Source organism: Symsagittifera roscoffensis, chromosome 10 (genome assembly GCF_963678635.1).
Source record: "Symsagittifera roscoffensis chromosome 10, txSymRosc1.1, whole genome shotgun sequence".
NCBI lineage: Eukaryota > Metazoa > Xenacoelomorpha > Acoela > Convolutidae > Symsagittifera > Symsagittifera roscoffensis.
This window is the reverse complement of record NC_087071.1, coordinates 665,962-691,470: the sequence shown is the minus strand read 5'-3', so window position 1 is coordinate 691,470 and position 25,509 is coordinate 665,962. Positions and strand designations below refer to the sequence as shown.

Sequence of the window (25,509 nt, the reverse complement as noted above, 5' to 3'; positions counted from 1 at the left end):
ACGTGAAAATCCCTTTAACCCCCCAAACCAGGCATCACGACTACCATATTGGACAACACATTCATTCACACAAGGTGAACTAAATTTAGTCAATGATCCAATAGATATTTCTACGGATACAACAACATCCTCATCACTACCAGAAACATTATCACTACCATCAACACCATCAATAAGCCAGATTTCACCACCACCTTTTAACTTAAATTTCCCAAATAACCTCGACGCTAGATATCGAGAGCAATCATCAACAAATATCCCTTTAAGACTAGATTGGAATACATTTACAGCACCTCCACCATTATTTGGACAACATCTAGAAAGTAATCGCCTTCACAACTGGGCACTTAATAGATTACAATACCGACAAGACATTCACGACGATATCCGTGATCACAATATCCAAATACTCCAACAAAACAGTTTACAATTAAAGTTTGAAATCACAGTTAAATTAAACAACATTACTCAACATCCCTACCCATTAAATCCACCAAACATAACAGCTCAATCACTACCACCACCATTTATAACCACTGAAGTAATATATAAATACGACAGATATACCAAAAAGACAATTGGTTACATCACATTTTATAACCCATACTCAGGATTATCATACACATGTATATTCTAAAATTATTAATTTTTTCCCAATTCCTTTTTCTAGTAATCTCAAATCAAAACATAAACCCTTCTCCCCGCACAGGACCCCAAGATTTATTAGTAACACATTACGATTGTGAAGAAAACGAACAAAAAACACTACACAAGTATGCAATAAATCAAGTATCACAATGCGAAACAGAACCCCAAGCCATAGAAACTACAAATGTAATAGCAACACTTTATTCAAAAGCCCGAGCAACTACAGTTATAGGATATAAATTCACAGCAACATTTTCTGAAAAGAAAGTACATTGTTCACAAGTCTCAAACGGAAATAAAAACCGACTTGACCATGAATCATTCTACCAGAGTAATATAGAACGACTTTTACATCTCAATCCCGAAGATTGTAAAAACGAGTTACTCCGACTAAACATCACAAAAAATAAAAACACAGATAGAAAGTTAGTATATTTTCAAGTTTTTTCAGATTCTGTACATCAAGCAGAACTTGAAAGATATCAAGGACATATAAAATTAGATGAAAATTACCCATATAACGGCGCACACGGACGATTAACCTATGACATGCACGATAAACACTGGATACCACACATTGGTATAAATGACCCATCAAACTGCAAAGCAGACACAAAAAATGAGGGATACCAAGAAATAATGTTTTTCGATTGGAAAATACAACTCGAAAAAATACAACTCACACGAGATTTATCAGACAACACAATGATCTATCAAGGAATTAGATTACCTTGTAAAAACGACCAAGGTTATTGTGACCCTACAACAAGAACACAAGCAACAATTGTTTGGTTCCCCGAAGACACATGTACAACATTTCAAGTAGCAAAAATACACGCTCGTATGATAAAATTTCACGAAAAATATTTTATACAATCAATACCATATGAACAAGTAAATCCATTACGAAAAATAAGTTCTAATTTTCGAAACATTCAAAATATAGAAAATAAATTAACACGTTTTCAAATATATCAAGAAACAGAACTTGCATGTAAATACAGAAACCCACTTCACAAAACACAATACTCTGAAATATTAGTTGAATACGAAAATGGATTCGACATGACCACTGGAAAAATAAAAGTCGACCCATACGCCACAAGTCATCCCCTAAATGAAGGAACATCATATATACCAGTTAATTTTCAAAAGAATACAGGTCAACCTGGTGGACATCTAAAACCCCAAGACGCTCAAAGCACACGTCTACAAGAACTATCACTAATGAATAGTACATATTTTGGTAATATCCACTATGATATTCACTTAGACATGAAACTAGACTATACGATTAGCCGAATTTTTCAAGAAATGTCACTCTCCGAATTAGAAACACTACACCAACTATGCGAATTAGAAAGAACACAAATATTACAATCACTTGCACTAGCAGTATTAAAAATACCCTACGCAGGATATTTACTATCAGGAAATAGATCAAATTTTTTAGACTATGAAGGAAACATCTTATGGTTTTATACTTGTACTAAAAAAGTATCACCACTATACGTTTTTGAAGATAAACGATGCTATAAAAGAATCCCTATCTTTTATAAGAATAAAGTACATTTCGTTGACACACTTTCACGAAGAACCTATTTCTGGGATACCGCAGTCCCATGTGGATCAGAAAATAGCCACAACGTAGTACAACTAAACCCTGATGAAGATAAATATTACCTTCTCACCCCATATCCCACATTAATGCAATCACTCAAAAAATTTTCACCAGAAAGCATTCGCGCTATCGCTCGAAACCCAAATATAGACTTACAATCAATAGGAATATACTCAAAATCAGATATTCAACATCACATTAGAACACAACAATTCCAGGAATTATTAACACAAATGGACACAATACAAAGACAATCAATTGACCAAAACTTACGCAAACTTGCAGAAACCGCAGGATTTGCAGACATCTATACGCAAGACTATAGCGGATATTTTAAAGACATTAAAGATTATATATATCTAAACGGTGAAAAATACCGTCCCCAAGATATATCACCTATCAATATTTTTAGCTTTGTTACACTCAAGAATGAAATTCTTGATTTTCTAGGATGGCCCTACTACATCTTAGAAAAATTGACTATTTTATACGCAATGTTTAACTTTATTGGATTTCTTTTTTCACTCTTAAAAGGAATCTATAACACATGTGCTATACACACACAAGTCAATAGACAAGCAAGTGTAGCACGCATACTATTTGCAGGATTTTTTGCAATCTTTTCTACATCTATAAACAAAATTCTTTTAGACGCACAAATAAAAGAATATAACACAAAAATAGCAACAAGACAGAACACATACGACGAAGAACATAACAATGTAGACACAACACCAACAGCACCACAGTTACCACCCCTACCACATAACCATCCATTATCCCTAGTCCCACGTAATTTTCGAAATTTAGCCATAACACATAATCAAAATTTTAGACCAACCATATCACAAAGTCCCATCCAACATATAATGCCACACCACTCACAAGATGAAAATACTTATGAACAAATTATAGAACAACCCCATACCACCGCTTTTCAGTCTCAAAATAATAATTTTTTTAGCCCACGATGAGCCGACAACTTGGATCCCTACACCGATCAAATTCCCACCCAACCAACCTCACCACTCCAATCCAAATAATACCACTTTTTGCTTTTCCGCCACCCGATTTCCCCACCAGTAATGTAACATCCGGCATGAATTCCGATACTAATTCACACATCTCAGTTTTATTCTCCATCTCACAACTAAATAACCCGAATATTGAAACCCCCGATGAATTTGCCGACTCTGAACCATCTCCATCAAATAATTTTCACACCAACTCCTCAAATTTTTCTCAACCCCCTTTTCAACCCATACTACCAAATAACCCTGACCCAACCAATTCTACACCCTCTTATGCTTCCCAAGTCACTCCAACATACTCCTCACTTCACTCAGACCAATCATCTCATTCTCCAGACACCCCCCGAATCTCCCCAGAACTAGATAATTTCATTACCCTACAACAACAACCCTACCACCTTGACACCCCAACCATAAACCAAATCTCATCCACAATAGATTCATCCAACCCTCCTACCCCTACACCCTCTTCAATTTATACCGAATCATTAGCACCATCATCCACAACTACTGAATCTTCACTTAGCACTAATAGAGCTTACCGCACTTTTAAAAGAAAGTTCCCCAACCATCCTTTCCCAGCGAAACCAGGAACAGCCCGTGAATATATCAACCATCCAAAACACACTAACACAAAAGAATTTTTAGCTATCACCTTACCCTCATTTCCACAATACACCTTAAACACCCCTCACGACACGTAACTTTGTAGACGAATACGTTTTAATGCCTACCCTTCCTTGGACCTCATATTATCATTTTACTAATCCCCTTTGCTTACCATTATCTAACACTCACATCGATATAGAACGAAATAAGGACATGCTATATCGACTCACTACACCACTAACATCTAGACAATTTACCTACATTGGATATGAAAAATCACTAAAAACACACACTGCACCCCGAGCTAATGAATATACACTAGAATATTACGATCATAACATCATCAGAACTAACCAAGATCAATTCTTAGACGACGATCGCTTCGCTAACCCACAAATCACCGAGAAATTTTTCATTAAAACACCATATGTATTTACACTAAATATCTTCGATCGCAAATTTGACCACATTATTTCAGAAGCACTAACAGACACGCAAGCCTACGAAAGTTTTAAAGAACGCTTCCAAATATTTTCACTAACCTTTCATTTCCTTGCACCACATGAAAGAGATTTGCACTGCTCACACGATATTATGTTGCGCACTAAACAAACACACACATATACTTATTATCGTTTCATCCAAAATCACTTTGACCTACACACTCCCTCCAGACAACCACACCATCGTTTTCAATTCATCAATTCCAAATACACCTCACCATTCTTTCTTAACTTCACATATTGCATTAAAGATACTAACCTTCATGGTATTCTTCGAAATTATGATCCCATAACCCAAATGTATATTTTTTGTCCAATCACCAAGACCTTCAACGCAGAAGAATCCCGACCCTTCCTTATCCCACACGAATTTGTACAACCTATAGAAATCCCCATTTTAGAATTCATCCATAACACTAAATTCAATCACAAATTATATAATCTAATCCAAAACACACCTTATGAATTTGCAGTTGGCACTGAAGAACTAACCACCATTAAAGCACTCCAATTGCTTTGGCCACTACTTCAAACTAAAAATATCATCCGCATTTTAGCTAAATTACTAACAACTTCAGATCTCATCCACGACATCTTCCCCCACGGTTTCTTCCCCGACGACTAACAGTATGAATTATACATATTACTAACTAATTTAAATATTAGAAACTCACCATTCTTTATCCATGTTTTCTTTAGAATTTTAGCCTTCATCCAACGATCATCTGAAAAATTCACAAAAGAAAAAATAAAAAATAGCAAACTTCTTCAAAACTGTTTAAAACCCTATTAAATTTTTGCACCAACAATTAAGTAAATATAATACCAATGCAGTATTTTAATTTATAAATTTTTCCCCCACAAGCAGTAAATCTAATAATGATGAAAATTTGTAACTTAATTTTCCCCAACAACTAGCAGTAAAATTGAAATTCTATTGAGTAAATTAATAAGAAGCAAATGCAGTACTAACCTTTTGATATTTTCATTCACTCGCACAAGAATTCTATCCAAACTCGCACAGCTCGCCCACGAAGAATTGTTTAAATAATGAATTTCAGTTTCAAGCTTTCACAACTCAACAACTCTAACACACGATAACAAGTTTCAAACTTTCCTTTAACCCGGTTGGAAAGGAATTATATACTAAACAAAACTAACCAATGCAGCTTACTAAACACCACAACACATAGCATAACAGCATGACTAAGAAAAAGGAAACCAACGGTACCCAAACCGGATTAACCCAGTTTAAAACTGGATAATTTATTCTTTTGAAGACTATTATAAAGTCTAAGAAAGAAATAATAAAACACAAAAAAGTCGAAAGACAAACCCATACCACAAACAATTTGATTTTTGAAAAAAGGACACAACCAACAAAACATAAGAAAAACCACAACAAACCCAACATAAAACGTTGTCACATAACAGGACCTCTCACAAAAACCGCATGCAATCATACTCCCACTCCTGGCCTAACCCACCAGGAAGGACGTCCTGAGCATGCTCTATAGCCGGCCTAACCCACCGCGCTACATCCACGCTTTGTGACACACACTCCTATTTTTAATAAGAGCTACTCAAGGGTGAGTAACTCTTCAAAATAACTGAACTAAAACAAAAAGCTTTTGTGAAAACAACTAACTAAAATCATAATTAAAAAATATTAAACTAATAAAAGTTTTATAAAATGTAAATTACATTATGCAATACATAGATCAGAATACAACACCAAGGACGAACATCCAAAGACAAAACGACCCTACTACACTCGAGAAAGAATGGCCAACCAACAATCAATATGCCACCCACAATCACAACTCAAAGGATTTAGAGTACGACTTGACTTCGCAGAAAAGGACTTCATTGAACTAGACCAATGACCACCTCGATGTTCAAGTATACGTACAGATCCGAGTAACCAGGCATCCCCTCCACGCACAATCTCCACGCCATTCCCAGACAAGGTCAAACACAAAGAAGTTCTCATCAATGAAACAGAAAAACCTGACATAGCCAACCATTCTGAAATCAGATTTGAGTTTGTTGCGAAAACCCAGTCGTTGTCTTGAGAAGACACAACGATTGAATCTGGGACTTCTCTAATAAGAAAACCCAGAAGAAATAAGATGTTCGCCAAATACCAACGTCCATCATCCATCCTTTGAATTGCAGAAAGACTATTCTAAAAAACTCTGTAAAACCCGGATGGGTGGAACCTGATCTAAACTACATTTTATGATTGGATAAATTAGATATTTTACCAATGTAAAGTATTTAATATTAACCAATCATGATCCATCTGACTAACAATCCACTTATTTGTAAGTGCTGAAATTACTTGTAATTTCAGCACCAGAGAGATTTGAATTTAACTTAGAAATTAGTTGAACTCTCCCGAGTACTTCAGCAGCCGCAATAAACCAGTATACCCTAGATCTATTGAGCCTAGCAGAGACTAGTTAAACAACCTGAGACTAGATAGTATAAGAGTAAGATTAGGATCGGTATTAGACTAAGAAGTTGCACGAATCTATCCGGCCGAAAATAAGATAGCGTGACGAGCAGACGGTGTACCCTATCCGAAATTACTCTATGAGTTATACCCATCGGTCCTAACTCATAAGAGATAGTTTATTTCAGTTTCTACAACTGCAGTCACTTGAAAGTAAATGCACATTTTCAAGAAAAGTTATTTATGGAAAAAGTCTAGTTCCCGATTACAAGTACACTTCCTCTCTGAAGTGAAACTAAAAACCATTTCAAAGCTTCTTTAAAATAATAGAAGTAGAATTTATTCAGTTCCAGTAAAAACAGCTTCATGGCATTTTCAGCTGAAATTTTCCTTTTTCTTTAAAAACTTGAAACAAAACAAAATGGACGACCGCCGCCTGTTCACGTGTTTGAGCTGCGTTCAAACTGTTTGACCGATTTGAATTTTGTCATAAAGTTTGAACGGACACGTAAATTTACGTTTTTCAATAGTAAATCTCATCACAAAATACGTTCTTTTTGAAGCTTCAACATAAGTTCTGTTTCTTTCTGCGCAAACTACTAGATAATCTTTGTCGGAGCAACTGGTTATTATTACAAGCTAAATGATCTTTCATCAAAAAGCCATCGCACGAGGCTTTCAAGTAAAGAAACAAAGTAATAAAGAAGTTCGTTCAACTTTCGTTTCATTATGAACTTTGTTTTCATAGTATTGAGTCTACCATTCACTAGTAAAAAAAAACAGAAAAACATGTAAAAAACGAAAAACATGATAAATTGCAACGAAAAAAACTGTTTCCCAATTTAACCTAAGCTTCGCTTGTAGAAAATGAAAAGAGAGTTTAAGAATGAGGGTAGTAACAATATAGATTATAGGGTTTTGAAGCGACCGAATTGCACATAGAATTAATCATACAGCCAGATTAATGATAGGAGTAAGTGGACTCACTTGAGCAGTGGACAGTGAGTGGAGATGGTGCTCCAATCTGTCCACTTCTGTCTGCAATTGTCTCTTCTCCCACTCCACTCTCTTCACTCGCACCCCTCCACACACATTACCCCCACACACCACCCTAAAACAACACACTAATACAGGTGAGGATTTAGGGGGGGGGGGTCTTCCCTGAGCGATTCGCCTCACTGCCGACCCAAAGGGTTCCCCCTTTGGTACTATTTTAAGACATCCAATTTTGGCTGACCGACTTTAAAAAAGTTCTAAAGACGCCTTCGACGCCAATATACACCAATTTTAACAGGGAGCGCGCGTGGAAGAAACGCATTTTTTTGGTTAAAACAACCCTTAAGTGCCTAAAAACGCCTTTTTATGCCTTTTTCTGAAAACCCACCCCTCGAGAAAATCCTGGATCTGCCCCGTTACTAAATATATACTACTACACAGAGACGAAGCGGAGCTTCGCACCACTTGCGATACAACACATACATAAAAAAAACATAAGCCGAAAAAAAATGATATATGTTGAACAAAACTAGTTGAACCAAACTTTTCGTATGTCTAGATTAAAAAAAAAATAGGGGATCAGCCAAAGGTGGAGGTATGTGTTTGATACTGAATGATTTTGCGATATTGATGTGGCACTAAAATCATGATTTCAAAAATTGGACTTCGCTCAAAACTTTAGTTTTCTCTACTAAAATAAGTGAGAAGTGATTATTTTGAGATAATCAACTTTCCCAGGAAGATAACATTGATCTTAGAAATCATTAAGGAACCGCCGCCTCTGCTGGAACCATTATCGCCACCAATTCTTTCAATTGAACTTTTCATCTCAGATTTGCTTGTGTAATTTAAAGCCTCAAAAAGCTTCTTAAAAAACGGTCATAAGTTCTAAAAAAACGATCAAAAGGAGTACCAAAAACCATGACTTTTCCTGCAAAGAGCAGGTTGTGGCCGCTCAAGCACAGAAGATTTCTAAAACCGGGATTCTTGATAGAAGACAACCTGGGAATTGTTACGGTAGTTTTCGCGTAAAGTCAAACAGTTTGCAAAAACTGTCAAGTTTCAAAACTTCGTCTTGATTGAAAGCCATAACTTTTTCTAAACAAAGAGGGCATAGCCAGTTATAAAGGTTATAAACTTAAAATCTCAGATTTGGGAGTGCAGTTTTTGAGCAATGTCAAAAACTTTAAACAGAACGGTCAAAAAATGAAAATTTTGACTTTTCCGAGGGCCAAAACTTTTAGTGTCACAAAATTTAGGTAAAAACCGCATGAGCTTCTTTGAACTGAACCCAAAATCTCAAATATGGCAGGGGAGTTTTCGAGAATATTCAAAAAATTTTAAAATGGTTAAACATCAAAAGATTGACGTTTCCGAGGGCCAGAAAATTTTGATAGTAATCGCATAAGCAGATGAGCTTCCCACAACTCGTCTTTGAACTGAACCCAAAATCACAAATACTGCAGGATAGTTTTCGAGAATATTCAAAAAGTTTGAAAAATGGTCAAAATCAAAAATTTACTATTCCGAGGTCCATTACCTTATGTGTAAAAAGTGTTGTGCGTACCCACTTCCGCAGGGGAGCATTTAAAAACGATTGTAATGGCCCTTCTTATTGTAATGGCAGTTCTAATGATTGAATCCAAAAACTCAACTTTTTTGAGAGGGGTAGTTGTCAAATATTACCCCATAGACTTTTTCGAAGGCTGCAGACAGAGTGATAAAGTGAAAAGAGACTCTAGGGGAATAAACAGGCCGACAGGTGGAGTTCGCGCTCTTTTTCAATTAAAACCTCTTTTTGAAAATCCGTATAAATTTCGGAGAAAAACGAACAATAGGTCATTGAGCGGATAAAAAAGGCCGAAATAATTTGGACCGAAGAATTTTTTTAAGCGACACAAACAAAAACAAAGAAGGAAATACGAAGTCAAGGTAAGTTAAATTACAAATTGTAGGAGTAAACCAAACACTAAAAGCATTATTAAAAAAATTCACACAGCAAAAAAAAAACGATTTCAAGATGTGACAAATAAGCCGACAACAGATAAGCAGACAAATAATTGGCCGACAATTTTTATTTGAAACAGAAAATTTCCCGTTTAAAAAACAGGTTTTGCTCAGATTCGAACCCAAGACCTTTTCATTCCCAGGCACAATCGTTACCTCCAGGCTAAGTCGGCCGGGAACGCTAGAAGTTTGAACTCATTATGAATCAAGATACAAATGATTACAGTGATTCTGTTAAACAAGTTGTTAACCCGAAAAAAAACTCTATTCCGGTTTGATAACGCTGGCTAAACGCAAGAGTAATTACTCTAAACAACAATCAACACAACTGTTATCTATCTATGAGTTGATCGCTTGCTTATCTCTTTTTTTTTCAAAAACGAATGTGTTCACAACATGTTAGTTTGTTCGCCGTGCCAAGTTTCATTGCATTATGATAAGGTTTAAATCTTTCTTTTTCAAAACTGAATTTCGGACTTGCGTGGGGAGAGTTAGATGAGCGGAAAAACAGCTGCTTTCTTCCATTCTGTTTTTGCGGTGACTCCTATCATCAACCCTACTTCCGATTTTAACATCACACACAGGCGATCTTTTCCACTCACTCACGGAAGTTTAAAAATTCCCAAACACTAGCAACAAACAATCCAGAGAACAGATGATATGAAATGTCCAATGGTACAGATCGTGATTATAGCAAAAGTGCTACCAAATAGGTGAACTTTTTTGATGAACACTTTTGTTTGCGAGTTGAGTTTGGGAAAAAACGTTTTGCAAGCTCGCTAGAGTAAACAAAAAAATGAACTGAAAATAAAGACAACAAAAGTCAAACCACGAAAAGTAAATTTGGGCCTGAACAAATTCTAAAAATTTGATGCTGAAAAAAAGTCATCGCGCGACCTATATAAGAGACTGAACTACGTTCATTGACTCTATCATCCTCAATAGTAGAAAAATAAAACCAAGTTACCATCTTAAAAATCCTGAATAATCTGGATAGAGCTTCTGTAATATTTGCTATGATAGTAACGAAATTATTTACGTAGCCAACATAAAGTTGCTAAAAAATAAATGGTTTCAAGGAAACGGAAGGAATCATTGGCTAATTCTTGGACGTTTTTCAATTTAAGAGTAAAAATATGAAGCTCTTTAAATTTTAGGAACCTTTTATTATTGATACTTTTTTCATAAAACTAACCCAATGTGAGAAAACGGGTCCAATAAAATACTTTTTTATTTTGCCGGTTATCTAAAAATTAGAATCCACTTTAGAAGCTGAAAAAATCGTTCAAATTTTGTTGCCCTCCTTTTAGGAACTTATGAACTCAAGCTAAAAACAGATACATTAACAAAGAGGACTTTTTCATTACCCGAACAAGAAGTCGATCACGTTTTTCGTGACCTTTAAACTTTTGCTGTTCGATATTGTAGCTTGCCTACTTTTTAAAAAAAGAAGTGAAGTGCACTTGAAAAAGTTCAAAGTTCAAACCGCAAAACAAAAACCAAATGTGAGCGTGAACACAGTTTAAAAATTTTTCCTGAAAAGAAAAACCAACAAGACCTAAATAAGAGTACTCACTAAAATCATACCCTTACTAAACTTTTCATAAAACTATAAGGATACTAGACAAATGTGTCAGAAAAAAAAATTTTTTCAATTTTTTTTTCAAAATCTTTTTTTTGCGACGCTAAAAGTCATCACAGTAAATTACATGGTTTAAGAAATTAAACAGAGCCGAAGCAATCTCGAGATTTGAAGACTCACGCCCTGCTCTCACGGCCATGAACGCTAAACAGTCTTCAACACAGAAGCGAAGCTGTGCTTCGCAAACACTTGCGAGAACACGACCAAAAAGCAGCTCTATCAAGTGAAATAAGAAAAAGTAGAAATAAGTCTCGAATTAACTAAAACTCGGCTTCGTGTAGGATTCGAATCTACAACCAACTGCAATCAAGAGATTTTGAGTCTCACGCACTATCCACTCAGCCAAGCAAGCTTAACAACCGACAAACACTAATCACGATTAAAGCAGCTACGCGATGCTATTCACCAAAAGTGGTACCAAATACAAAAACACATTTTTGCAAGTAATAACTTGTAATATAATAAACTGAAGGCTTCCACATTAACTTTACGCATAAAGCCACATTATGTATTAATTATGATTTTCAACAAAATGCGAGATATAATGAGTTAGGCAATTTTTGAAAGCGCGTTATTATGATTGTTGTTGTTTGAAACAAATAGCTTTTTTTTTCGGTTCATTTAATTAATTAAAAAAGCAGTAACTGTGTTAAACTATCAATTTTCGAATGCCAAAGCACATGCAAAAGCCGTAAAAATGCCGCCAAAAGTGGCACCAACCTTTGCAACTTAGGTAGAGTAGTTTTCAATGCAAAAAAAAATCCACAACGGTCACGAAAATAGTCAAATTTGACTTTTCCGAGCGCTACAGCCTTTTCTTGATTGATAAATAAGGGATTACAAGCTTATGCAGCGAAGAAATTCACAGTATTTTTATTCCCATTGCAGCAATAATACGAGAATTGGCAGGATAGTTTTCGAGAAAAGTCGGAGCTTCCAAAAAAAAACGGTCCAATGTTAAAAAACTTGACTATTCCGACGAAAAAAATTTTTCAGAGAAAATTTAGGACAATATCCGCTTATACAGGTTCCCTTACCAAATTCCATTTTTTCAATTCAAAACAAACTCTGAGCTTTGGGAGAGTAATTTTCGAGAAAAGTCGAAAAGTTTCAAAAAAACTGCCAGAACATCAAAAAATTGAAGTTTCCGTAGTGTTTAGTGTAAAAAATTTGGTTACAGCCGCTTCTGCAGGGTAGCTTCTCACAACCCTACATTTTGATTGAAATCAAAACCCAGATTCGGGAGAGCAGTTTCCGAGAAGAGTCAAAAGTTTGAAAAAACGTTCAAATAATTTCAAAAAAAAACTGTTGAGGGTCGTAACTTTTTGTGTAAAAAAATTTGGGCGTAGCCTCTCATGCAGGCGGGTTGCAAGTCAAAAAAAGTATATGGCCGTGGTTGTGATTCGAACCTGTACCTGTTGGATGAGAGAGAGACTGCTGGAAAGAGGGCCGATCCCCCCTGGCCACCTGCACTAGCAGCCAGTTGATCCACACTGTGTGTTCTTCGCATCATCCCCTCCTCTATCTCCAGTGCCCCCCTCCACTCAGCCCCGTCCCCCCCACTCCCCATCCTGCCTCTTCGCAGACCAATCCTGGAAGTCAAAAAGGAAGAAATATACGAACAAAACGAAATCAACATCATCCCATGCACCATCTTGATAAATTATATCAAATAGAACATTTCAACTCAAACGATCAAATTTTAACTCAGAGAAAGGAAAATCTACGCATCAAATGAGTAGATTGCATTATTAGCAAAAGTTAGGTCAAACATGTTGATCTTTAATCGACTTTTGTGATTTTTGAGTAATAGTTATATCAACATTACCTAAATGCTCACTAATAACTAACCGGATTAGACACTACCTAATGTCATAACTTTATTTATGGAGTCATAAGGCTGATATCATTTGACATGCACTAACATAATATGTTGGTGTTAACGGAAATCGTTAAACAAATGTGATTGTATCCACCACCCCAAAAAAGCACCTGTCCCAATTCGGTATTCGCTTAATTGCTCCACAAAATCATAATGCGTTTAACTTGTTTGTTTTGCTCATTGTTAAACTCAGTGTTCAGAGAGAGCTTTCACTGTTGTGTCTGTGTTAATTGGTTGAAAAGAGAGAGACGAACCTGTCTGCCCTCTCTCTCTCCTTGTGTTTGTGCAGCTGGTGTTGGAGGGAGACACAAGTGGCCTGCAGCTGTTCCCACTGCACATGCAACTCCTCACTCTCCCGCCTCTCCATCTCTAACTGGCGCTTCAGTCCCTCCTTCTCACGCTCCAACTAAACAACACACACCACAATACAAATAAACAACACAAAACACAAATAAATAACTCAAAACAAAATTAAAACACACAAAACACTTCTTCAATTCCACAAAACCGCTTTCTAGTTTACCAATGAAATATTAATCGCTTGTACCAAAGATGACGTAAATGCATATTGAAGCTTTAATAGTTGGCCATGTAATACTTGAGTTATCTATTGTGCGCGGAACTAGTGCAGTTTGCTGTCAATGTTGGATTACTTTCATTTAAAACGAATAACCCTTTAAGGCATTTAAGGCTTCCCAGTCTGGTTTTATAACGAAGTTGAGTATCGGGCGCAAGTTCCTGTCCTACCTCGTGACAGCGGCGATTGTCCTGGGACTTTCTGTAGTTTTCTCCTATACAGCGGCGTGTCTTCTTCGACTTCAATGTTGTTTCCCTGGTTCAAGATCGCGACTATATCTTTCTTGATCATCTCATGGCTTGCTTCAAGTTGTGCTTCCTGTTGTCTGCTGATTGTATTTCTTGTCATTGTTGGTGGTTCTTTGTTCGGAAGTGGCCCCTTCTGCCTCTATTGTGTTGGGTCCACGCGGCTCACGCAGTATTCGTAAACTTCGTGCACTTCCATTGACAACTCGGTCTTTGTGATCGTTTCCCGGATCACATTGGGCCATTCTGTTTGAGTTTTTATTGTGGTTGACAGTTTTTCAGCTTATGAGGCACATTCGTGTATTACCTTTTCTGCGTCTAGTTTATTAGAGTCTGCTTTTCAGTTAGTGCCGTGTCGTCACTGAAAACGATTTTCGGGAAGAATGTTTACTTTTTGGATGAGCAAGTTAACAGTTCTCTTGCGTCCTTGGCCTCCGATTGCGGGGATGCTGTTGTCCTGCTGGTGTCCGTACTTGGTATCCATTTTTCGTATGTGTTAGTCGTGGTCCTCCTAAGATGCCAGCGCGGGTCTGACACTTTCCTCGCCGTCTGATTCGCCTTGCCACTTATTGTCTGTTTAGTTCTCTGCTCCGATTATTGAATTGATCATATGGGATAAAACCACTCTTGAATTCTTCGTAAATATTTCGTCTCCTCGTGTTTTAAATTTCCAATTTCTGGATTAAACTGACGAATTTCGAACTGTTTTTTTTGTGTTGATTTTCGACTATGTGTTTTGTAGTTTTTTTGAATTTATGGATAGTTTGAAATGTACTTGATATCTTGTTTGGCTTGTTGGTGTTCTTTCATTTTCCGCGTGCTTTTTGATCATACGACAAGTCTTCAACAACGCCAATAAACAAGTTAACTGACGCCAATAAACAAGTTTATTGACGCCACCACAAATGCTTCATCGAACGCGCTTGGGAGTATCGCCAATTTAACTGGATTTCGCGACATGTATTCTATTAGGCCCATTTTGTTTCACGCCGAAAATGTAATGTCTAAGTTAAAGGGGACTAATCAGTCGATCCATCTTGTTAGCCTACTCTGACTAGTTTTTGATCTTTCGCTTGCCTTTAATGCAGTGATTAAAGCTAGATGATCTGTGGTGACGATAACATTTTTTCCGTTTAAGTAAGATTTAAAAAATTCTACCCCCAGCAATTTGAGTTCGTTTACCGAGTATTATAACAATAAACAATTTTAAAAACCGTGATTGCTGGACAAACTTCCCTGGTGTGTTGCTCGGGTGTCGCCCCTAGGCTGAAATTTGATGCGTCACCAACGCCGCGGATTTCTAGGTTTTGGTAAAAAAATGTTTATTTTGGGTGATTTCTGATTCTAGTTTTAGGACAGTTGAATGCTACGTTATGTTCTGTTTCCCAATCAAGTGTTTTAATTTTACCTTTGTTTTTAGAAGTGGGCGCAGAGCAGCAGCAGTTTGACTTAAAGCTAAGTCTGAGATGTAACGAGTGAGCTGGTCTGTTGGACCCCTCAAATTTTTTAATGGCTTGAACGTTTTAGGAGGAGCATATTATTCTATTGCCTGTTTTCCTGATGAGTGGTTTAGTACCCTCACTATTTATGTAGTAACCATTCAACCTGTTCACACGCAAACTTACATTTGTCAAGCGAGATTACAAGGTTTTCTTCGTCTAGTCTTTGTAAGACAGTGTAAAGTTTTTCTTTATAGAGCTCTAGTGACCGTTTGGTCAATACTTATATGTCGCCTAAGTAGGCGTACGTGTTTTTGCAGTTCGTTAGTGTCAGGTCTATTGCTTTCTGAAATTCTGCAGGCATATCCGTTTAGCTGCAGAAGCCCGCCTGGAATTGATAAGTCCCAGTGGCGCTGCCTCCGGTGAGGCTAAAATTGCATTTCTTTAGCTTGATTATCCAACTGGATTTTTTGCGAGTATGCGCAATGTTGTCTAATAGAAGGTCGATGTTGGCATCTAATATTTGTTCTTGTGAATAAAATTGTTAATCTTCTGAGAAACTAGTGCCAATTTGACTGTTTGATCCTTCTTCACTGTTATAACAATTGGACTGATAAACTGTTTGTCTGATTATTTATTCAGTTTTACGATGAGTTTTCGATTGATTAGTTTGTTCAGTTCTTTCTCGACCCTTTCCTGTAAGTGGGTCGGAAATCGTCGTCCTTTTTGTTTAATTAGAATTGTAGACCTTTATAATGTGCTCGCATCACTTGATGTTTTTTTTTATTTCCCGATCCTTATGCATTGTTGTTTGAAATTTTTATTTTACCCATTGTTTTATTTCGGGATTTGAGTCTTCGGTTTTCTGTATGCTCAACATCTGCTACTGTTTCGATTTTTCTTGTATTAATTTTATAACACTTAGTGATAAGAGGTTTTTTCCTATTATGTTTCCTTTCTGGTCGTCCATTAAAATTAACGGAGCTGACTGTATTGACCATCTCCCGGATTCTATCGCAATAATCAATTTTCCCTTAGGAAGGACGAACACACTATTGTAATGTGCCAGATTTCGTGCTGCCTCCTCCGGTGGGATATTTTTGAATATTGTTGATTTATCGTTTTTTCGTAGATGGTGCGCCGAATGACATTGGACTTCCCGAGTCCGCAATGGCAAACATTGCCTCCGTTTTTATTTTCAGTTTAACTATATGTCCGTTTAAATTTTGCTCGGCTAGCTTTGCCGAACTTTTTATTTCAAAAGCCTCGGATATTGCCATTAACGAGAAACTGTCTTATGGGAATTCTTCTAATCCGTTTGTAGAATTGAAATCAGTGAATGCTACTGGATAATTTTCTTCCGCCTCCTTGGTGTTTTCACTTTTTTCCTGTCATCTTCGTCTCTTTCCTGCAGATAGTTGCTATTTGTAGACCTACACACTTTTGCAATGTCCAAGTTTTGCATACTTCGTACAAATTTATCTTTTAGGTAAGCTGGTCTGAACTGTCTTCCGCACTTGTAGCATTCTTTTTGTTGTCCGTTATTAGGGTTTTAGTATCCCCTCGTATTCTGTGTTCGACACTTTCTTCTTCTTCAGGCTTTCGCCTCATCGGAGCATTCCGTCTCCCCCTGCATCTACTCGTGTGTCGGGCCATATTGGTTGCTGAGTGCTCTTGGTTGCATTTGGTACTGATCTTGGTTGCTGGTGTGTAGACCCTGGCCTCTTCAGCCGATTCCGGGTTTCAGGAACTCACGTGATTTTTATAGGAGCCTTCAATTTTTTACGTTTTGTCACAACGATTGCATTTTAAAAAGGTGCGTTGCCTCAGTGTGTATTCGTTTCATCTGAATTTTCAGTCCACCAACAGATTTGCACAGCTCTCCACAAACATCACACTGAAGATTTGCCCTGGGTAATTCAAAAATCCTGTTTTCCACCTTTTCGTCCTCGTTGAAAAAAAAATGCCATTTGGAGTTCTCTTTTTTCCAAATGTTCAATCCGCTAGGTTATCCATTTTTTCAGTCCATTGCTGTTTTCGTTGCTTCACTCTAGTTTATCCCCGCCTCTTTCATAAGCTTCCTCCAGCTGAAAATAATTGCGCCTGTATCCCGGACGTTTCTTGATATTTTCCAGGCTGTTTAGCCACCCCAATAACGCCACCTTTACTGTTCGTTCATTTTCCATTCTCAGTATGTGGCCTATCCGTTCAAGGGTACGTTACTCTATTTTCCACCTTATAGATTTGATATCGAACAAGTTGCGGATGTCCTGGATGTTTACTCCCTCAGCCTGCATTTGTTATAAAATTGGTGCTTCTTTGTTGCTCCAGAGGTAGCTGTTTCTTTTGTCAAGATTGTAAGCTCTAACTTAGCTATTATACCAGGGACGAGTAGCGCGATTTGGGGCGTCTCATTTTTCCTCTCCTAGTTTCTGATTTCCCTTCGTCAAAGTCTTTTATCATGATTGCTTGTTGTGCTGGGTTTTCATGACCGTTTCTGCCCTTTTTTTCCAATGCTGAACGCTGTCCGGGATAGAGACAAAGACTTTTGTTTTGGTCCTCTTTATTCGGGAGTTCGTTTGACATCTTGGGGTCCCGCGCGGGGCCGACGCAGGTTGTTAATCTCCTCGTCTTACCCTCCGACGTCTCCTGGTCGTGGTGGGGCCAGGGAGCTGGATCCCTTCTTTTCCTTGTCTTTTTTCTGTTTGTTTCTTTCGGCTCCTGCTCGGGGGTGTCGCGGGAATGATTTACCCTCGTCTTAACCTCCAGAAACTCTCTGCCGGGATTGAGCAGATCAGCACTACTGCATCTTGAACACTCAAAAGCATAACTGTTGGCTGCAGCTAAGTGTTGGATATCTTAGTGTGATAGGCCGCTGCATCCTTGATGTATCCATTGTTCACACCATTGCATTTTACTATTTTACTTGTTACTCTTTTGTTGCATACTCCGCAAAGCGTCGGCCCTGGATTTTGTTCCACGTCTCCAGTCCTCAAAATTTGCTGACCCAGATGGGCGAGTCCCGAGTCAGCAACGAAAAACCCGACCACTTTCGAAGCTGGGGAGGTTCTCGCCATAAATTTGTAGTAAGTTGCTCCGACTGGTTGGTTCTTCACCATTCTGTTGGCCTCTGGGGATTTGAGTTCTCGCCGTTCCCGGTTCGTACCCCTACGTTACAAAGACCCTTGTATGTCTTTGGCCGCACAGAGGTGAACCGTGTGTTCCCGCTTGCCCCACTCGGAGGGTACACACGAGCAAGCCGTGCGACATTTTGTCGTCGTATGAATCCGCGTCGTTGATCATTTTGGTGGTGAAATTGTCCGTCTTGTCCTCGAGTTGTATGTACCCATCGGTTTTTGTTTCGTTGTTGATGTTATAGGTGTTCTGAACGGGTTCATTTTCATAGTTCTGATGAGATCTATTCCAGTTTCTCGTCAAATGACATACTCATATGCATCTTGTGAGCTTCATGTTTCGGCCACCAATTCCTCTGCTATTTTTTCACTGTTCATGTTCGCTGTTAACATATCACTGACCAACTCGTCTTCCCTGTCTGCTCGTGACGAAAGTTCCACCAAATCCGCGTGGAACTGTTCAATTGATTCGTTCTTCTTTTGTTTTCTAAAATGAAGTTGTACCTCTCGAACGCGATGATTCGGGTAGTGATAAAGATATCTTTTAGAATTGTCATTAGTTCTCTCGTCGATGCTGCCTGTATGTCTAAGCTCGGATTCCTTTGTTGCACTTGGCGAAAGCCTTCTGCGCCTGAGCATAAGAAGAGGTAAAAGCGTACTTTTGGGTCCGCTTCATCCCACGGGAATGAGTTGCACAATACACTTTTTTTTCGTGCATTTAGAAAGTTTCTGACTTCGATGCCGTCCTTCGCAAATACTGCCATTTCTAATCTGGCCGCCCACTTTGACTATTCTAGTGGCGGATCTTTGGTACAAGGTCAAGTACAAGGTCAACTGACCCACATAATTTACTCAGCGCAGTGAGTCTATAAAGATGAATATAAATATAAATACTCGATATAACTATGTTTGCAAATCCGTGCGAGATGACACACCCAATAAGTCCCAGTAAAAAAAAATAAAAAATGAATTAAAATCATATCAAATAATGAATCTTAATTGTTTGTATCCAGGAGCTGCAAGCAGCCAGCAGAATAGAGGAGACGGAAATAGATTGTTTCGCGATTGAACTAGTGTAAAAGAAGGTACAAGTTGAGTTGACACAACTGAATGGGCATAAGTTTGAGAGGCAGGACATATGTGTTTTACCTGCAGTGTGTGCTGTTCAGTCTGTTCACACAGGAGTTGTCTGTTGTGAGTGTGCTGTTCCTGCTCTGCCCTCAACTGACTCAATTCAACTCTCATTGCCCTCATTTCACTCTCCCTCTCACTCAACTCACTCGCACACACAGACAGCTGTCGCTCCAGCTCACTGTTCCTATACAACACAACACAGACTTACACAAAGAGAGCAGCAGAAAACACACAGACCGAATCAATCAAAAAGAACTTTCATTCAACTAAATTAAGTTAGTGTTAAAAAATGTAATAGAACTTTTGGACTTCAGATTACATTGAGGTTCGTTAGTGGAACGACTGGAAAGTAGTTTCGTTAAAACATTCAAAACAAAATACCCAGACAGAAAAAGAACCAAATTCCACATCGTAATTTCAGGTTCTTCAAAGCAAGCTTACACACAGGGTTTGCTATTTACAGACTTCAAAAAAACTAACAGTTGTAAACGTTAAGCCTTTAAGCCGAAGCGAAACTAGATCGGTAAAATGTACATTAAGAAACACCATCTACAAAAACTTCATAAGTTTGCCTTGAATCACATTCAATTTGAGAAACCCAATCCAAAAACACAAACGACAGCGTTGAATTCACATTCAAAAAAAAACGTTGAGCGCCAACTAAGCCGACAAAACTCGAGTAGACAATCGATGAACCGAAACAAAATTACCATAAAATATTTTGATCTACTTATTTTTGCAACTAGAAGATCCCCCTCCCAAAAAAACACAAAGCATAAAAATCATTTTTGCCCTTAAAACGACGCAGCACGAAGTGATTAAGCCAATATCACATTTACCAGAAACATGGGAGCCGAACAAAATTTTGACCAAAACAAACGGGAAAAAGAAAGGAAAACAAAGAAATCATACAAAATCAGAGGTGACAATTTTACAATTTACTACAGAAACAAATCTTCAACCTGCTTCAACCAGAAGAAAACTGCATGATTTGGAAAGTAAACTGACAAAAAAGCTTCTCAAATTTGTCCCAAAAATTAATAAAAACAAGGATAGCCGATTACTGTGCAAGTAGCACATATTGTTGCGACCAGTCTTATAAAACACTATTTTTTTTTCAAATTAAGGTCGTTTTTTTTCGAGATGGTGTGATAAAAGGAGCTGAATTCGACATTCATAGAAAAATCAGCAAACTCAAAAACAGTTTTTTTTAGAAAAATGACTAGAAAAACGAAAAAATATATATCAAAAAAAATTCAAAAATTTCTTCCAATTTTGCAGTTTTTGAGTTTTTTCATTTTTTGGTTCCAAAAAAAGTAAAAACTACTGCAAAAAATCTACCATTAATCAAGCAAAACTGTTCTTTTAATTCATTAAATAGCTATAGCATCCGTTGCCTCATAACAAAGTGGGTTTTTTGAACAAATTTTATTGGATTACTCATGAAGGCAACAGTAAAATGTTAAAAAAACTTTAAAAATGTTTAAAAAACACAAAAAGTGACTTTGATTGACGTTCGACAAAAAAGTGACAAAAATGACTAGTCACTTAAAAAGTGACCAAATGGTCACCCTGGTTTGTGGGAGCTGATTTTGCGTGGAAAACAAAAAAAAGCAGAAAAAAAACAATAACACACCTGAATACAAAGTTCTCCCTTTTTTTCAAATGGTCAACCCATAACCTTGGTTGTCCCAAGCACGAAAGTTACTTCCTTAATAAGCTGGCCGATTGGCTACTTCAAATTTGACATACTATAGTGAGTCGAGCAAAAGAGTCAGTGATTTTGGTAAAATTAAATTGAACATATGACAAATTCAAAAATTTTACGAGTGTGGCACAACACCAGCCCAAGTTTTGCTGCTGTTTTTCATGGCGCTGATATCAGACATCACTTTTTACAATCCATTCCGCATTTCAAAAGCTTACCTTTGATTTGACATAAGCTTCTAAGATTTAAAAACATCAAAGTGAAAATCTTTGAGAATACCGTTGCTAAAAATTAAAAAAAAAATACAGTAACTCAGGAATGTTGAAAAAGAGGTAAGCGAAGAGTGGCTTCGCATACTCAATTACTTTACGCGAGACGAAAGAATCAGCATTAAATTATTATACAGAACCAAGTGGTTAAAATTAAGGCAAGAATCTTTCGAAGCTTCAAACTTGATGAAAAATAACTCAAAAGACAACAATGTCCCTGACATTGTCACCAAAATTGAAATCATCATTTATTACAAAAACATTCAATATCAGAGAAAATCAGTATCAAGAATCAATGCACTTTGATTTAAGGCGCAAAAAAAACAACTTTGGAAGGACATGTTAAATTCTGATGCTCTTCTATCAAGTGGATCCGAATAAACAGACTCTTGTTTTCTGGTGAGTGACTTGAATTGGAGGGAAGACATGGAATAGACTAGACTGACCTGTCTAAGAGACTCTTGCCAATGAGGGCTGCCATATGAAGAGAGTCTTCGTAAGTGCTGTCCAGAGAAGACTCGCTCTCGTATCCCTCACACACTTCATGTGAATGATCCAACTCATTAGTTTCAGTTTCCCCTTCCCCTCCCCCTCCTTCTGTCTCCCATCTGTTGTCGAACGAGTTCCATCTTTCCTCGCCTAATAATAGTAACTGATTCAAATGATGGAGACGACAAAATTTCTCCCTAGATTTCACTTCATGACGTTGATTGTAAAACGTCGTCACATGTCGGCTCCTTGTGTGTGAACACTTTCACAACTTGAGTGAAAAAATACCGACAACAACGATTCAGTCGACTGCACAATTTAGTTTAACAGCTAAACTTTCCATAAATCCAAATTCAGATTGACGGCAACTACGTTTATAAGAAATCACCGTCTTAGTAAGAATTAAGAGCCGACTCCCTCTCCTTGTAAAACAGACTGAGATAATTAAGGGACGACAATCGAAACCTTTTTCCAAAGCTACACAATTTAGTTTCTTATGATGGTAAAATGTACTCGATTGAGATGATTATGTTGAAAATAAAAATAAAAAGATACTACAGGCTGACTTTAGGGCGTTTTTTTAAATATTATGCTGCTTCTGATAAACTCTAATAAAAGCAAATTGATTTCTTTCATTCAATTTGGTTGGAATGACTTAAGTTGCCGCCTAACTGTTTAATAGTACGAAATATATCGCGTGTTAATTATCCTAATTTGAAATATAGTGATGAAGGACCAAACGAATGATCAGATGACTTCGAACCTTCCCAGACCAAAATCCCACTCCAAAACAAGAGAAAAGATGGACGAGATCGCCTAGCTGCTATCTTAAGTGAAGAACTTACGACGGCTTTAAGCGAAACACTATTTGACGCCATACAATTAGCCATCCCAGGAATTATTGACCCCATAGGAAGCAGACTGAAGGAATCTATCGAAGAGATGATCAAGCAAGCGGCGAAGGAGGTGTACACTAGTTTATCAAACGAGTTCAAAAAGCGGCCGACTCAGATCCAGATGGGAATGCACCGTTAATCCTTAATCAGGAACTGAATTATTGCACTTTTGGTATGATGGGGGAGAGAACGTACGAATACATACAATTCTTCAATAATAACAATAATAGACAAATATCCGAACCGAACGCAGCATCTGCTAAAAAAAATCGTTAATGTATCCAGAAGTTTGGAGTGCGGAGAAATGGGAGCGAATGAGCAAACCATTCTCGAACAACAAGTGCACGAGGCCAGCAAAAACTGCATGCAAGCCAGGAAGACTTCGGACAGAGAGAAGACCTAAGAGTGAGTGCCCAAAAAATGCGGCAAAGGATCTAACATTGGGCTTTTTGTTCGGATTGTACGAATGCAAACATTAGGTCATTCATCCTATATGGAATTTTGGCTTATGGCTGCACCAGATTTAATGCCTTATTGCAACTGCTCGGTTTTCGAAAACGTTGTTGCATTAATTGCTTTTCAAAACTCCGGAAATAGTTTATTTTAGGGAAAATTCGGGGAAAATATTAACCGTGCTCGAGTTGCATTATTTATATGAAATATTGAAGCTTCCAGAAAAATTTTAACCATGTAAGGATTATTTAATATGAACACTTGTAGTTTCTACAGAGATCGATAGCTGGTTCACATGCAGGTATTACTTAAATTGTTTGTTTCTTTTTTTGAAACTCAGTAAAAACGATCAAGAAAGACCTGCAAAACTATTTTGCTCGCAAAAACCAAACTTCAAAGACTTCTCTGGTTGCTCTTTTTTGAATGAATAAGAGGTGCTTCGATAGGTACACGACATGAAATATCTTTACGTTCCAGCAAATGACGAAACTTATCAAGCAGTGAAAACATAGCCAACTGACAGTTGGAAAAGAGTCAGGAAACAGAAAAAAAAATCAGCTTTTGAAGTTCCATGTAAAAAACATATGGCCTTCAAATTACCTGAAATTCTGAAAAAAATTATGCTTGACACTTTTTTGATCAAATTAGCCCAATCGAAAAAAAAAATTGGAGCAATAGATAAAACTTTTGTTTCGCTGGGAAATCTGATAAATAAATTCGACTTTCGAAACTAGAAATCGATCACATTTTTGCTGCCTTTACTTTTTCGCTGTTTGATAGTGTTGTTTGTCTTCCTTTTAACAAAGAAAATAATCTGAACTTAGCTACGAAATCTTAAATCAAATCTCGACAAAGCAGAAATGAGCGTGAACAAAATTTAAGATTTTCTCCTGAAAAAAAATTAACAAACCATCAAGACCAATAAAGAGTTCTCACTACGTTCATTGCTCTTAACAACTAACAGCCACTGTTCTGTATTTTTCAGAGTATCTTTCTTACCATTGGCGGTTATGACTGTGCTGGTGGCGTGATTGTGTCGACGTCGTCCATTTGTTCCATTCAGATCGAATCGGTTGCTGAATGCTCCCACATGTTCCAAACAAGTGCCACTACTGTTGCTTCTGCTGCTGTTCATCTGTTGCTGTTGTTGTTGTTGTAGATCGGCTGAGGACTCTAAGGAAGTTTGGTGTGCTTGGTGAGAATAAACCATTTCACTTGGACTGCTGCTGCTGCTAGAGTGCAGTGACAACAAGTGTGTTTTGCTCTGCTGTCCAACAACTTCAGCTTCTTTGCTGTGGTCCAACAAAACAGACAAGGCATGTTCCATACTCATCTAATACATTCACATTACTGAAAGGGCCAATGCTTAATCACACACACAATTAGAGGATGGAAGAACAAGGTCGGTTAAAACACGTATAAACACAATTTGATACATTTAGAAACTGGATACAGCCAAAAAAAATCTAATATGCGGCAACTAAGCCGACAGAACATAAGCAAACAAATATTAAGCTCTGATGCGAACACAGGACCTTTGCTATCCCAGGCGTATTCGTTACCTCCAGATCAAGTGTGCCAGAGATGGTTGAAAACTTGAACTCAATATGAGCCAAGAGGGCTAGCGATCCTGTAAAACAAGTTAACCCTAAAAAAGACTATATCCCGATATGATAACGCTTGGTAATTTACAATTAGAGAATACCTTTTTATAACACAGTACCTCAGAAGAGTACGATACATTCCTAAAGAAATAAGCGAAGAGTGG

General features: G+C 37.5%; 1 protein-coding gene across 1 annotated transcript in view; it reads right to left on the bottom strand.

Annotated features, from left to right (window-relative positions):
* LOC134855521 (uncharacterized) overlaps nucleotides 1-25,509 on the bottom strand; it is a 93,399-nt gene that overhangs the window by 13,216 nt on the left and 54,674 nt on the right. Inside the window, exons 2-7 of the mRNA XM_063872062.1 lie at nucleotides 24,741-25,093; nucleotides 22,350-22,542; nucleotides 19,942-20,110; nucleotides 13,652-13,803; nucleotides 12,931-13,107; nucleotides 7,858-7,981 (exon numbers count right to left, since the gene is read on the bottom strand). Coding sequence (XP_063728132.1) covers nucleotides 7,858-7,981; nucleotides 12,931-13,107; nucleotides 13,652-13,803; nucleotides 19,942-20,110; nucleotides 22,350-22,542; nucleotides 24,741-25,074 — 1,149 coding nt within the window. The 5' untranslated portion in view covers nucleotides 25,075-25,093. The remainder of the gene's footprint in view (nucleotides 1-7,857; nucleotides 7,982-12,930; nucleotides 13,108-13,651; nucleotides 13,804-19,941; nucleotides 20,111-22,349; nucleotides 22,543-24,740; nucleotides 25,094-25,509) is intronic.